Source organism: Mesocricetus auratus, unplaced genomic scaffold, assembly GCF_017639785.1.
Source record: "Mesocricetus auratus isolate SY011 unplaced genomic scaffold, BCM_Maur_2.0 Super-Scaffold_100008, whole genome shotgun sequence".
Classification (NCBI taxonomy): domain Eukaryota; kingdom Metazoa; phylum Chordata; class Mammalia; order Rodentia; family Cricetidae; genus Mesocricetus; species Mesocricetus auratus.
The window spans coordinates 40,543,449-40,559,421 of NW_024429192.1; the positions used below are offsets into that span (position 1 = coordinate 40,543,449).

The window sequence follows — 15,973 nt, forward strand, 5'->3', positions numbered from 1 at the left end:
TAAAATGTTACAATAAAATCACCATATAGTATCGAAAGATAACATTGGAGTGGACAATGCAGCATTTAATAATAAAAATCAAGGAAATCAAGACTTGTTGTCAGTTTTGCCATGATGGTAGTACTTTATAAATATTGATTCTGGTTCATTCATATGTAGTGTCATTTTGGCTTTGAAGAGATAATCTGTCCTACTCGAATTAACCCATTTCTTATTCTAGAGTTTTTGTTGAAGCTTTCAGCATATTCACCTTACAAAACAGACATTTAGTGTCAGCACTTCTAAATTGAAGGCTAGCTTTGTGCAGACTGTAACAGGATGCTCAGAAGTTGTCTGGTATGTTTGATTTTACTTTTTTTTCATTATGGATGTAGAACATTAGAGCTCTGATTCCTAAGTCTGCTGACACTTTAGTAAATAGTTATTACTTAAATCCAATCTTTTTTGTAATGACTGCATCTTTTGAAGGATATGAAAATAGATTCTTATCAGGCTCTCATTGCTCTGCAGCTCCATCAATAAGGGAAAACCAATTGTTTTCCAGAAAGAGCATATCAAAATGACTCCGGTCAAATAGATGCCTCAGGACTACTCATATTTCACAGGACATAACCAAGGTTACTAGAGATGTTCATATTCATAGTGAGATCTAACCACTTCTCAACTTCCATAGAAAAAGTCACAGACACCATTTCTGATATACATTCTTCCTACACAAAGACAGCGGAGTGGACGATTATCTCTTTTCCAGTCAGATCTACACACAGAAATCTACATTTGCAGAAGTAAGGAAATACTTTCACAATAACATCATTTACATAGCTTTTGCTCTCACAGCCTAACTCACTCCTGTTCTTTATTGTAGGGAAGACTTTTTTCCTTTGTTAGTGTCTCTTTCAATGACCTTCTGGACATTTTGACTCTCTGAGAAACACACCCTGCTCCATTTTGCAATGCAGCTCTTGCTGACCTCCATGGCTGAACCTGCCTGCTGCCTTGGATCCTAACTTAAAAGGTTTGATTCTGTCTTCCTCTTCTTCAGTTCCCTCCTCCTGGCAGCTGCTCAGATTTTTAGTTTGCCTGATCTATTGTTTTTCTTTCAAACTCTAATAAAATGGTCATCATACTGCTAAGTCCATTTTTCAACCATTTTATTAACCAGGAGAATAAGAACTCACTACAGAGAACCCTAAATTACTACTGTGACACTCATATTTATTTTTTGAGTTAGGGAATGTGGTTATTGGTAGAAAAGACTAGGCAGAGAGACTCCAAATATACCACTTTTAAAATGCATTAAAATTCCTGGTATAATTTTTCCATTTCCTAGTCATGGACCATAGAACAGCAGACTCTGATCTTAAAACACTGAATGTTTGTTCACATCTTCCTAAAGCACAACTGGTCTTCATTATATTTCCTCAGAAAGTTCATTAACATTTGGAAAGTACATGGGATGCCACTGTTCATGTTCAAAGCAAGGGGCCTTTGATGGGCTATAGTCAGATTAAGTCAAATTTAAAAAATATACACATTAAAAGTAGGAAGTTATGTCACAGAAATTTGATCAATGTTTTTTAAATGATCTTCCTTTCTACAATGTGCTTTTTCAGTTACACACACACACACACACACACAAATATTAAAACAGAATTCCTCTTAATCTCTCAATACTGAAGTCTATTAGAAGTCTAAGCATGAAAACAAAACAAATGAGCATCCAGCAATATTCTAAAATCCTGACAGGGGAAACTGCACATATGGAGCATAATTAGGTATACCAGAAGGTCCTTCTAGATTCACACAAGGTCTCATTAAATTCCCTAGGATGGACATTAACTGTCTCGATAGTCCAGGCACACCTTCAATTTGTGATTCTCCTGCCTTACACTCTTGAGGAGCTGGGATTACAGGCCTGAGGCACAGGCCAGGGATCATATTTTGCATAAACACTGCTTTATCACTTAAGAGTAACAAACAGAAGGGCAAAACTAAAACTCAAGAGGAAAAACAGTTACTATCTTCACAGTAAAAATCAACATTCAAAACACAATATGAATATTTAGCAGCCAATGGTGACCATTCAGTAGTCAGTAATTTATTTCCATATGCTGACTGTAAAAAAAAAATCACTTATTTTGCTATTAAGTTGAATAGCTTTCCTACCAGCCAAAAGTGATTCTAAGGTGCCACAGAGGCTGGGATGCTAAGCTTCCAAGCTCCTAAGGAATTAGTTTCCAGTTTCATGGATGCTGACAAAAAACTCCAGGCTTCTGGGTCAGCACAAGAGATGTGTTTTACTCACAGCAAGACAGTGATGGAAGCATCAGCTGTCTTTTACATGTGTTCCCTGAGCCTTATTTCTCTCTATGAGGATGCCCAGTGGCACTCACACACATGGTGGGACTCTAAGTGATGTAGAGACTGGAATTTAAGAAGCCCAGATGTTTTATAATGTGTAATAAACACACCTGCCAGTCATTTGGGGGAATAGTGCTTGTGACTTACAAGAATAAAATCACTAATCCCCTGAGTCCCTGCCTTCCTCTCTCCCATCCTCCTAGCAGGGTGAAAACATCCAAGACAAAGGAGGAATGGTAGAAAGGTTCCCAGGGTTTAGCAAATAGGATCTCTGATTCCAAAGAAACGGCTTTTCTTGTAATATTTTAACATGAGGTCTCTTCCTTAGTCTATTGTAATTTATTTCAAATATTTTGAAGCATAGTTAATATTATAATGAAGCTATACATTATTATAGAAGCACTTTTTAAAATACTGGATTTAAAGTTTTGTTAAGACTAAGGATTCAAAAGTAAAAATGTACAAGAATTTCTGAAAATAAAATGAGTGAATCTTAAATCTTTTTCTTAATGAATCAACTCAAAACTAACTTTGGGTTTTTATTTTACATAGAGGGTATACAGGGATTTTTCTAAATTATACTTCAAAACAGTTTGGAGACACAATTTTAGGAGTTCAAGTGGTTAGCTTAATATCAAGCACTCATTCAGAAAACATTACTGATGTCACCAAATGTTATTAATGTATTTTGTCATTAAGCAGTGAACACACAGAAAGAGTAGGAAGATGGGGGAGAGAAAGAGATAGGCAGAGAGGGAATGGAGATAGGAAAGGAAGGGGAGGGAAGGAAGTTTGGAGGGAGCTAGGAAGAGAAGATGATAAAGGAAGGGAGGTGAAAGGGAGGAAAGAAAAAAGGACATGAGTATGAACAATTTTTGTAAAGATTAAAAAAGGAATCAAAAGTCAGAAAAATCACAGATGGGTGCTTCAGGTGTAACCCTTTCCTTTTACCTTTGTCTTAATTAATAAGGGGCAGGTCCTAGTCATGTAGCTTTTCCCCACGATCAACATCATGCCCCTGCCACCAGACCATCATCTACAATAGCATCTTATTTCATCCTGTCTCCATCTGTCTTTATTTTTAACTTTTTCGTGTGTGTGTGTGTGGGGGGTGGTGCACGATGAGAAAGTAGCAGGGAGATTCGGGGAACAGAAAAGGTAGGAGAGGGTAAGGGGGTGAAGCTGAACAAAGTACATAAATGGGATGGACAAAGACTTTACATGAACCTTAGGTGTAGGTGGTGGTCATACACTAGAGGATACACACAAATGATCCTTTTCCAGGATGTGAAGAATATCTCAACATTATTCTTGTATTGTATATAATTTAAAATTTTTATATTATACCATATCATTCTATATGTGTTATACACGTAGTGAACACATACATTAGTGTAGTCATGCAGATATATAATCTATATATACACAAATACAGATAAAATATTAAGCAATGTCCTATGCTAGAAAAGTACTTAGTAATAAGTTGGTAATGAAGAATTCAATTAAGATTTGAAGACCACTGCTCACAGTTCTTAACCACACCATACAATATTGTGATCCACCTAGCACATAAACTGAACCCCATTCCACTTAAAACTTACCAATGGCTTTCGATTTTTCTTAGGGACAGACAACTGAGTTTTGAAAGTTGGCTTTGCATAAGAAACAAAAGTGCAAAGAAAGCATCAAGCAGAGGTTTCAAAATACAGTATAGTGGAGAGAGAGCCACCAGCGTTGAGTATGATAAGTCCTAAGCCAGGGGAAACCCTGAAGGATCAGAACCTACTCTCCTTGTTTGAATTCTGCAGTCACCAAGACCGTTCTGAATATAAATGTATTTATTTGGGCTGATCATTTATCTATAATGCCACAATATCCTCTGCCCAACAATGGCACTAATCAGTGTAACATAATTCTCTTAATAATAATAATTAATAATAATAACATTATTCTCTTTTGGTTGATTTTGTAAGGTGAGCTAATCTACATCTACTCTTTAAATATGTTCTTGTTTCTATTTAGATTATGCTTAACGACACTTCTTTCAAAGTAAAGAGAACAATAAAGAATAAAGGAAAAAAACACTATTTATAAAACACTGAACTTCCCATGTTTCTTTCTTTTGAACTAACCAGATACCACAGTAAGTCAGCCACAGAAGTCAATGTTCCTCTCACCCTTCAGTCAGTGGCCACTGGTAAATTAACTTAATACTGGTTGTAATGGCAAACTAATAACTTTAAGCATTTATCATTTTTATATCCTATATCTCAAATTGAACACACAATGCATATAATTAGCAAGTTAAAATTTTTGCATTTTAGACAATGAGTACAACAGTAGAAAAAAACCTTTAATTTGTATTTAACTTTCACTATTTTATGGGCATAAAATACTATAATTTGTTTAAGTAGACAATATAATGGGACCTGGTTCAACCGAAATTATTTTTGACTTTACATTTTAGTTTTTAGTTAATGTTTCCTAGTGAACCTGTTGTATAGTTTCATTGTAAAAGTTCTCAGTTTCAACTATCTTCTCTCTATTAATTCAAGAGAACTACATTGTCTTTTCTATAATGGGAAACAGATCTAGCTAATAGTCTAGAAGAACATATAGCTTACTCAATGGAGAGAAAAAGAAAAATGTTTTCCTTGTTTCTTATTAAAAGTGAAAAGTAAATACAGGAAACCAAAAAAAGTCCACACCACTTCTCTGGGAAATCAAAGGCAGAGAGCAATAAACCAGCTTACAAAAAGGTCGTTTTCCCCAGAGCAAGCAAGATCATTTCTCTTTAACTCACTTTTACCAGGGGATATACATAATCTTAGAACAATTAAATTTTTACTTTTAACTCTTTTTGGTGAGCTTTAGATGGCCAAATGTGAAAGTTCCATCAAAGTCAAACATTAACTATATTAATCCTAGGACCAGTAAATATATAGAGAGATATGTGGTATTTGAAGTAGAATCAAAGAACAAAACTGTTTAATTCACAATGTTGTTGGCTTATTATGCGCCAGACATTATGGCACATTATCCTCCTTACAGGCAGCTTCTAACCAGTTAATGTTCCACAACAGTCCCAGACAACAGAAACTATCACTGTCTCACATGCACCTTAGACAAAAGGAAAGGGACACATGGAGAGTTCAAGCACTGCAGAGTCTCTCATGTAACCTATATTCCTCCTATTCATGGAAACAAGCTGCTTTGTCTTTCTCTCACATACACCACGGGGCCACAAAACTCCTGTACTTCTCCCAGTCTGTGAACTAAATATACAATGTTCAGGAAGACATAAATGACACACTCTGCTGAGGGATCTACAGAGACAAGTACATGATAATTTTCCAAATTGATTTTAATAAAATAGTAAATTCACACAGTCTGCTAATAAATATCAGTGTCTACACGTTCTAAGACATACATCAGGCTCTCAAAAACAAAGTTAAATGAGAGTTTTCAAATGGACTGTCTAGTCTCTTAGAAATGCCTCAGCTGAGAAACAGAAGAACGGATGGGAACCTGGGACCTGGCCAATAAGAATGCAGAAAACCAGTTTAGATAAAAGTCTGTCAGGAGAGCATCCAAAGTGGTTGGGCACACCACAGTTGACTAGCCACCCAAGCAGTGGTGGGAAAATCAACAGAGAGAAGTGTGAAAACAGAGAAGTGTGCAAGGGGAAATACTGCTAACCGGTTGGCTAGTTGTTTCTTCACAGATGACCTGGGTGTGAGGGCTGAGAGTGAATGAAGCAGAGGGAGCAAGATGAAAGAGAAGACAAAGAGAGATCAGTTAACCTTTCCTGAATCCTAACGCTTGGTGTGTTAGACTTGATCTGAAAGCCAACATTCCTGAAAGCAGTTCTGGCTGATGTTTGGATTGATTGCTTCTGCTTCCTTCCACAGATCTCACCAGTCTCAGAAGCTGTTACTGAAGACAGAGGTTCCAATAAAAAGGCTGTCACAGCAAGCCGGGGGAAGGGGTCAAAGCTTCAACATGACAACTGGTCAGGGGCGCATTAGAGAAGACAAAGACTTGAATAATTTGCTCGGGACCCACTGATGAAATCATACTAGCTTCCATAGAGAGTAAACACTTTAGCCCCCTCCTCTTCTCCCTGACCCTCCCATACTGTCCTCTTCCATCCATCCTTCCATGCCCTCCCCTATCCTCTCCCTGCCTTCCTTCTTGCTCTGCCTTCTTTCCTAGACAATTATACACCTGTGTGAGTTAGGAGATATGTCAGACAGAAAATGTTTCTGGATTAGCAGTATGAGTCACCCCCTCCCAGATTATAAAGAATATTCCAGAATATGAAGATTTGGTCTGATATTATCTGATTTTGTAAAACTTATACTGACAAATTTATTCATTAATGTTACTTTCCTACATGCTTCTATTATCTACTGGTGAACAAAATAAGGAAGTAAAGGCAACACCAAACTTTTGAAGCACTAAATAGATTTGCATAAAAATTTGGCAAGTGCATGGTTTTCTATTCCCTTTGTCCTGGCCATCTTGTCTAACTGAGGCTCTCTGGCAGACAGGGCCTATTAGCTGCTATGCTGAACCTCAGACAAAGAGTAGGCAGAAATATTTGAAAGCTGCTTTTTCTGCTGCCTGTTTTCATAAGGTCTGACCTGAAATTGTACTTTACAATATCATTAAGTCTTATGAAGAATAACTTATTTCCTATTTTAATTCATCTTAATGTTTTGCTAAACATGACTTTATCCCTTCAGGGAAATAAACCATAATAAAACTCTTTAAGCAAAAATAAATAAGTAAATAAAATGCAAATTATAAAATTACACTCTGTTTTCAGAAACATCCTCCTATAGATCTGTTTTTTGAAAATAATGCCATTCTGAAGTGTAAAGTGATTGGTTGGATTAAATGAAACTGTTTCCACTTATCATCACTCTAAAGGATAAGTGACAGGAATTCTTGAAGATGAGAAGCAATTCAGTCCATAGGAAGCTACACTACTCATGCACTGTTCATGAATTCAAAAGACAAAGGGAATTGCAGACTAACCCACAGAGAATGCGGCGATGGTTTCTCAAATAATCTTGCAAAGGTGTTGCTCATTTTCTAACTCCAGTTTTATTCTTGTCAATTCTAGAAGCACCTTGGCATTGTGTGCTCACTCGAAAAGCATTAGAGTCCTTTCCAAGTCAGTAGATTTGGCAGGCGATGGAGGACTGAAGACAGGGACAGCTTAAGTGATTTCCTGCCAGAACAGTTCTACATAATAACAGCCCCTTGGTGTCTGTGGCTAAGCAGAGGAAACCCAAGGTGTCTAAAATTTATAATTCACTGTCCTGTGTGGTGTCAGCAAAGTAAACATGACTTGTTTTTTTGTTTTTTGTTTTTTTTTTTTTGGTTTTTTGAGACAGGGTTTTTCTGTTTCTCTGTATTGTTTTGGAGGCTGTCCTGGCTGCTCTGTAGACCAGGCTGGCCTCGAACTCACAGAGATCTTCCTGCCTCTGCCTCCCGAGTGCTGGGATTAAAGCCGTGTGCCACCAATGCCCGGCTAAACATGACTTTTAAAAAATATGAGCAAAGTTGTCATTTCTTAGGACAAGGCATTTTACAACAAAGCAGAACTTTCAGTTTTTTAAAATGAATTTCCATAAACAACTTGTTCTATGCATTTTCAGAAATGTAGGAGAAACACTATTTTGAAAGTCACTGTGTGTACCCTGGGTTCTCGGTGTTAATACAGGAGCTGCAAATGCTGGCATTCTTCCAGAATTTACATGTCTGCTTTGTACCCCTCATTCATATTCATGAGTATACTCTCTGCTTCTATAGTTCACATTAGTAGATGACGGTGACACTACTAAACCCTCACTGGATATAGAAATGTTATTAAAAAAAGGCTGGGTTTCTTTCTTTTTTCTTTTTTGGAAAGCTGGGTTTCTACAACACAAAATGTTCATATTATTGGAATAAAATGGAATTTTCTCCTTTCATTTCAAAAAGTCCATTTTAGTATAGCACTAAATAGAATTTAATATTGATTGAAGCCAAACCAGAAACGGTGGCACATACCTATGATGTTGACATGTGCGAGGCAGCCTAACCAAGGCCTTAACTTTCAGGCTAGCCTAAGCTACACAGTAAGACGCTTTTTTTTTTTTTTTTTTTTTGGTTTTTCGAGACAGGATTTCTCTGTATTGTTTTGGAGCCTATCCTGGAACTCGCTCTGTACACCAGGCTGATCTCAAACTCACAGAGATCCGCCTGCCTCTGCCTCCCGAGTGCTGGGATTAAAGGCGTGCGCCACCAACACCCCGCCACAGTAAGACCCTTCTTAAACAGCAAACCAAAATGTATCTTTGGAACAAAAACACTGCATGTCTATAAAATTACTGCTTTATCTAAGTATATTCTAGCTGTAGTAGTAGCTACATTAACCAATCATGATATAAAAGAAAAGACAAACATTAAACCAATACTACAGTTACCAGGGTGAGAGTAATGAGCATCTCAAAGCGCAGCCCACACTTAGCATGTCTAACTTCACGATTTATGTAACTGCTTTTCAGACACATCTACCCAATCTCAAACCCCATCAATGTGGAAGCCATCAATCTTCCTCTCCACTGGGCAGTATGCCTCTCACATCAAGAGCATGTGAAGACACCCTTTGCATGGGAAGCTTTATGAAGTCACCGGAGAAGCCACTTGTCTCCTGCTGTTCCTTTCTCAGGGATGCTCAACAAAGTTTCTATAGTTTTACAGGAGTCATGACGAAGTCATGCATTCTATCCCAAACATTACACTGCCTGTGGCCATTTCTATTGGGGTAAGAAGCGTTTGGGAAATAACTTCACTATCGTCACTTGGAGCACTGCGATGACACTGTCAACATAGCTTTTGTTCAAATATAATGGGCTTTTGTGAATAATATACACAGAGAAAGGGTAGCTGGGTGAAACAGAGTTTCTGTGCCTCATTTTTAAAAATCTCTTCTAATCTTAACATACACCTCCACTAGGAAGAAGTCTATAGCTTTGATTTTCTTTTTCAACTGTTTGGGGGCCCACCATCCAGCTCCCAAATAGATACACAGCAACTTATTCTTGCTTATGAGTGCCCAACCTTAGCTTGTTTCTTGCCAGCTTTTCTAACTTAAATTGTCTGATTTCTTTAGTTACATTTTGCCTCTGGGCTTTTTACCTTTCTTTCTTCTACATATCCTTCTTTCTCCGTGGCTGACTGTGTGGCTGGTCACTGGTGTCCTCCTCTCCTCATTCCTTCCTACTTTTCCCTAGATTTCTCCATCTATTTAGTCTCTCTGCCCACCAGCCCTGCTTTTTCCTCTCTCCTGTCTAGCTACTGGTCATTCAGCTTTTATTAGATCAATCAAGTGTTTTAGGTAGTCAAGGTAACACAGTTTTACAAAGTTCAACAAATGCAACATAAAAGTATGCAAGTCATCTTTGCATCATTAAACAAATATTCCACAGCATAAACAAATGTAACACATCTTAAACTTACATTTCACAACAGAAGCCAAACATAGTATGTCTTTTTCAACCACTCTCCACCTTATATGTGAGGCAGGGTCTGTCACATTTCACACTACCCTGGGCTCACCAACTCAGTTAATGTAGCTTTGTCAGCTTGCTTCAGGAAGCCCATCTACTGGTTCAGCATGTTGGTGTTACAGGAGGTCTGCCATGCCCACAACAGTTGTGTGGATACTGGGAATTCAGGTTGTACACAGCAAGAACTTTCCCCTGAGCTATCTCTACAGCCTAGTTTATGCTTTTTATATTTCCCTATACACACACACACACACACACACACACACACACACACACACACACACACACCTATCTCCCAGATGGGGATTAAATGATAAGAAATTATACACATGAATTATCTTATATCTCTGCTTTTCAGAGCTAATGGATTGAATAGGTTATTTCAGAATACACAATTCTGTCTAATTGACATTTACTCTAACAACAAACATTATATGTTGCATTATTAACACGTTTGTTGACTACAACAGGGAAACTAGTATTCTAAGCACTTATCAAGGTTTGAGGGACATAGCTCAGTGGTACAACGTATGGAGCATGCACAGGTACTGGCTCAAATCCTCAGCATTGGAGGAAAAAGAAAATAACCAAATCTTATGAGAAATACCAAATACTTCCTCAATGTACTCAAGAAAACACATGACACCAAAGAGAAGTAGATTACTTGAGAAAGACAGATCCATATTCTCACTTACTTGTCTCCAAAAAACTTCCTCCAGAATTCAGCAGCATCTGCTTTTGTGATGCGGAAGTTATCTCCCTGGAACTGGCCATTGGGAAAGATTGCCTTAATTTCTGCCAGCATGTGACTGAAGATAAGGGACAATTTTGTGAGATTCCGTCTGTACAAGGGGAAAAATGAAGAGAGGTAAATGGATGCATGCAACCTTTAATGTGAATTTATATTAAACCAAGTAAATCCTGTATATAACATTCTGAGTTTTAGGAGTCAGTCATGAACCTAAAAATAGGTTATTCTCAACCTGAGAATCCATCAAAAATAATGTTCACTACACAATTACATTCCTAACACATTTTTATTTTATCTTTTACCCATGTATTTATTTAACAGAAATATGAGCAAGGAAAAGTATGTAATTTCATTCATTAAGCTCACGGTTTAATGAGAAAGATAAACCCGTGGACAGCATACTGAAATACAAATGCTAAACACAAATGACAAGGTGCTACTTCTCCCTAGAAAAGGCAGGGAAAATATGCCATTAGAGGAGAGTCCAGAAAGATATGTAATTGCATGGCACATGAATGTCCTGAGGAGGAGAGAAGAGAATGGGGGAGGAGAGGGTGCTGAAAGCATCAGAAGCAAAGCTTTCAGAGGATGGTTATCACTTTGGGGCTCTGGAGCACAGAAGAGGGAAAGATGACAGGAAATGGGATGGGAGGACATTCATTTGTACTTGACATGAAGAGAGCCAAATGAACAAGCCAGTTTCTCTGAGTTCACTGGCCTCGTCTACCTACAAATGAGATGGCATTGTGAAGGGATTTATACAAACATTTCCAGACATTCCTGGGTCATTCTAACACATTTCCCTCATTATGACGACTACTGTAAGGGAAGGGAGCCAAACAGATAGAATGCAAAGTCTCAGAAACACGATGTGACAACAGGATGAGAAAAGAGCCAAGAAAGAAAGCAAGTGCAGGGCTTCTCCATTCTACTTCCCTTGCTTTGGGGGATTCCAATGGAATTTAAAGTACGTTTCAAAGGCCAAAATAGCACTACCACCTGCAATTGCTCTTATTTCTTAACTTTATAACAGAATCTATGTTGAAAGGCCCTCAACTGCCAGTGCTAAATAATGAAGAAGCAACTGAATGAAACACAAAAGGTTAAACAAAATTATTTTAAAGAAAGTGTACTGACTTTACATTCTCTTTAACTCACAATCACCAGCCAGAACTCAACACACACACACACACACACACACACACACACACACACACACACACACACACACCACCCCCACCCCACAAAAAACTTACTTCTATTTTGAGGCTTTAAACCATTTTGTGTGCACATGTGTGTTGGGGGCTGGGGTAGGGGCAACTACCTCAAGAAAACACACATGAAATATAGAGTGATTCAACTTGGAACATATAAAACCTTGTATTTCAGCAATGTCTTTGTTACTAAAAAATCATGCTTCTCTGCCCCCTTTTTCCCCTCTTGAATCTGTATTTAATAACAGCAAAAAAACAAGAACACACAAAACAAAGAACCATAGTAGCAACAACAACAACAAATGCTTAGAAGAGATAGTGCATCATGAACCTATGGGTGTTTTGCTCCCTAAAACACTTTTAAAAAGACATAAGATAAACAAAGAAGAAAATGCAGACTCTCATGAAGAGACAGTAAAAATAAAGAGGAAACAATAGGCATAAACTGTGTTATCATAATATATTTATCCTTAAGTAAAGTGCCAGGTAGTCTCATAACACACATTATCTATGAAGTTTCATTTCTAAGGAGTCAAAAGTTAGCAATGTGCAGATTCACTATCACTGTCTACAACTCTTCATTTTCTGAAACATCTACACTGGTGCTCAACACAACGTCATTCGAGCATGAATCTGCTATTCAGCCAAATCTTTAAGACTGACCTGGCTGTTCCATGCCTGCCGATCCATCCAGATTAAAATGACAGCTGGTGTTAAGATATGCATTCTAGGAGATGAAAAGCAAAATGTTCTGCTCTATAAAAGCAACCAAGTGTGCTCAACCTCAATTGCAAAAATCTTCAAGATCTATGCTTACAGAAAAGAGCCACCTTAGAAAACCTGTAGTGAATTAAGTTCTCTTATTAGGTGAGTGGGTTAGTTTTCTACCAATCCTCCAGCTGACACATAAGAAGGAATAGACATGAATATGGTTATAATTAAGATAAACCAACTGTTCCTTATTTTCTAAAATGCTTGCCTTCATCCCCTTGTGTCTTTGTTCTTTAATCCTATCCAAATGCTTCTAATTTTTCCTTGGAAGGTGTAAGTCTGAGGCATAAAGTTGGCAATTACTAATCTTAGATATTTGAGCCACAGGAGATGGAAAAGAACAGAGTGAGTTAAATTGGCTACTTAGACACTCAACATGTAAAACAGACACATGAACACTGTATTTTTTTTAAAAAAACTTCAGGTTCTAATAGTCACAAGTATATACATGAATAACCATTCCTTATTTCTTTGTGTGCACAGGTCCATTGTTTTTAAACCTACAAATGGGTCACTAAAATTTTATCAGACTTATTTTACATGACCTGAGATAAAGAAAAAAATATACTTGACTTGTATTTTAAAGAAACTCCAACTTGTGTTGTTAAAAGTATTTGGAGGCATGGAGGATAGGAAGGAAAGGGAATAGGGGATTGATATGTAAAATAAGATTGTTTCTAAATAAAAAAATTAAAGAAAAGTAATTGGAGTCATTAGTGTAATGTTCTCTTAATTTTCATATAGTCCAGAATCTAGAATTTTATTATATTTACAAACACCACAAAAATACGTAAATGACCATTTTGGGAACTGATTGCCAAAAACATTGATTTGTGAAGCTTATAATTCAATGAGACTAATTGAGTCTTTTATTGTTATTTAAATTTATTGTCATAGTAGTCGGACAGTGGCATCGCTATACTTTTCTTTTCTTTTTTTCATTCTTACAAAGAGAATGGCATTTATTATTACAAGGGTGGAGCTTTATAGACCAAAGGCAGGCAAGGTAGAAAAACCTAAGTTCCCAGGGACCTCCAGTAAAAGGTGGGCCCAAAACAGGAATTAGCATTTAGACAAAGGATGGGAAACAGGAACTTGTGAGCAGGCATTACTGGGAGGAGGGGATGAGAAGTGTTTAGCTAAAAGCTCCTAGTAACAAGCAGTCAGCAGAACCCCCATGGGGGAAGGGTGCAACAATTCTCCATCAAGGAGATTAATTTCTAGTTAAACCTGAAATGACCTCTGCAGGAATACAAGATAGAGGAACATCTGTACTGTCCTGCCCTGTCACACCTTGATGTGGTATTTAGAGAAATCAAATCCGATAGAGAGAGAAAGAGGGAATGAGGTACTGTGGTTAAAGTGAGACTTCTACCAACTTACAGGAATTCCCACTCTTTCAGTCTCTTGTACTTCCTCTTAGCCCTTGGGAAGAGCTCTTTAGAAGGGTGACCCTGGAGCCTTCCAAAGTTCGCTATACTTTTCTATGTAGTACATGCTTTATATAATTACCCATCCATATTCTCTATTATAGATACCTCGTTTTCAACAACATCCTACCATCAAACAAAGTACAAAATTACATTTATTTCTAAGCATCTAATACTGGGGAAGAAAGAAAGCCTCACTGAACATGTTCTCTGAGGCTGAGATACTTGTTCCTCTCATACAGTCATTCCTCAGTGAGACAGCTTTTCCTAAAGCCACCTGATTTGCCACCATAAGATCAGAAATAATGACTAACTAACAGCGAGTTTTGTGATTACTAATTACAAACTCTCCTGCCCCACCACCGAAAAAAAAATTGTGTTAAAAAGGACCACAATGTAAGGATGTTACAAATATAATTCTAAGTTCATTTACAAGGATTTTGCATTGTGAATTATTTCATTTACAAGAAAAAGTTCTCAATACTATTTATCTTCCATTAACCATCACTACTTGAGGCATTTTTCTTTTTTTTTTCTTTTTTTTTTTTTGGTGGGGAACGTTGTTTATAAAATATTGTTTCAGAGTAAAGGCATTCTGAAATACCTACCAATCAGAAAGTAGACTTTAGTATTGAATGGAACTACTGAAGATGTCAACACTGCAGGAGACTAAAAAGGAGGGAAGGAGGTGAAAATATAAACAAGCAAACAAGAGAAGAAAAGTAAAGGCAGTTTTACTGATTTTTGATAACTGTGCCCAATGCATCCATAATGTCAAGGCCATCAGCTAAGCTGCAAGACACCCATCTGTTCTAGATTCAGTCTCCTTTTTCAACGTGTGAATCAAGTTCTCTGAAACTTAAGCAAAGTTGTGGAATGTGCAACAAAAACATAAGGCTGAATTCGAATGAGTTAAGACTTAATTGATGGCACTTCACTGTTTATGAGTAAGTCGAAGTAGTTTAGATGCCTCTAGCCAACACCATGAAGGGGAAAAAATAAATGCAGTAGAAAAATGTATATTTATATATATGGCCACTATTAGTGACCGTGGCACAAAGAGAACATTATAATAAAACATATCAGGGTGGGGTGATGGGACACCCTAATCATGGCCATTAGACTTGACAATCTAATGTTGAAAATGAATCAATAACATCAAATTTTCACTGGTGGCATGAACATGAAAGATGCACAAAGCATATAATCTAATGAGATGACATGTTGCTGGATTGCTCCATTGGAGAAATAGCTGTCATAAATTAAGGAGGAAATAAAAGTCTAAATTCATCAAAAACTTTAAAAGACATTTAATTAGTGAAGTCCAAACTTCAGGAGAATGTGCTACTCTGGGTAGAAGAAACAAGAAATGAGGGGGCCATATTTTACCAAAAACAATTAGTAAATCAGTTCGCACATTTAAAAGCTAGAACACGCGTTCCTAACTCTTTCCAAGGGGAAACAAAGCTAGCATAAACCCAAGCAGCACACAAAGCATAAATAACAGGCACTCAAAAGGAAACTCATGGCCAGTTGAGGAGCAGTTGCTACTGCATTCGTGACATATTGCCTCCAAGACAGGCTTATTATTAAGAAGAGACCAGACAGTCTGAAGTAAAACTGATTATTACTCAGTCTCTCTGTTCAAATCCTAAAAGCTGTCAAAACCTCTAAGGGGAATGACAGAGTTTTGAAAGCCCAATTCCAAGCTAGAAGTGAAGCTTGGTGCCTTGGTTCTAGTCACAGCACCAGAAGAAAGAAAGCAGAGAGTCCAGCAACTATTTACCACTGAAGACTTAGTGTTTACTTCAAGCCATAAGACAAGTGAGGAGTGTGTCCAGAAACAACTTAGACTGGAACAAAGGCATTAGGACCACCTTC

General features: G+C 37.4%; 1 protein-coding gene across 7 annotated transcripts in view; it reads right to left on the reverse strand.

Moving 5' to 3' along the window:
- Cblb (Cbl proto-oncogene B) overlaps nt 1-15,973 on the reverse strand; it is a 178,716-nt gene that overhangs the window by 83,080 nt on the left and 79,663 nt on the right. For all 7 annotated transcript variants that reach the window (XM_040750712.1, XM_040750711.1, XM_040750710.1 and 4 more), the window contains exon 4: nt 10,622-10,768. In XM_040750712.1, the coding sequence (XP_040606646.1) occupies nt 10,622-10,768 (147 nt within the window). The remainder of the gene's footprint in view (nt 1-10,621; nt 10,769-15,973) is intronic.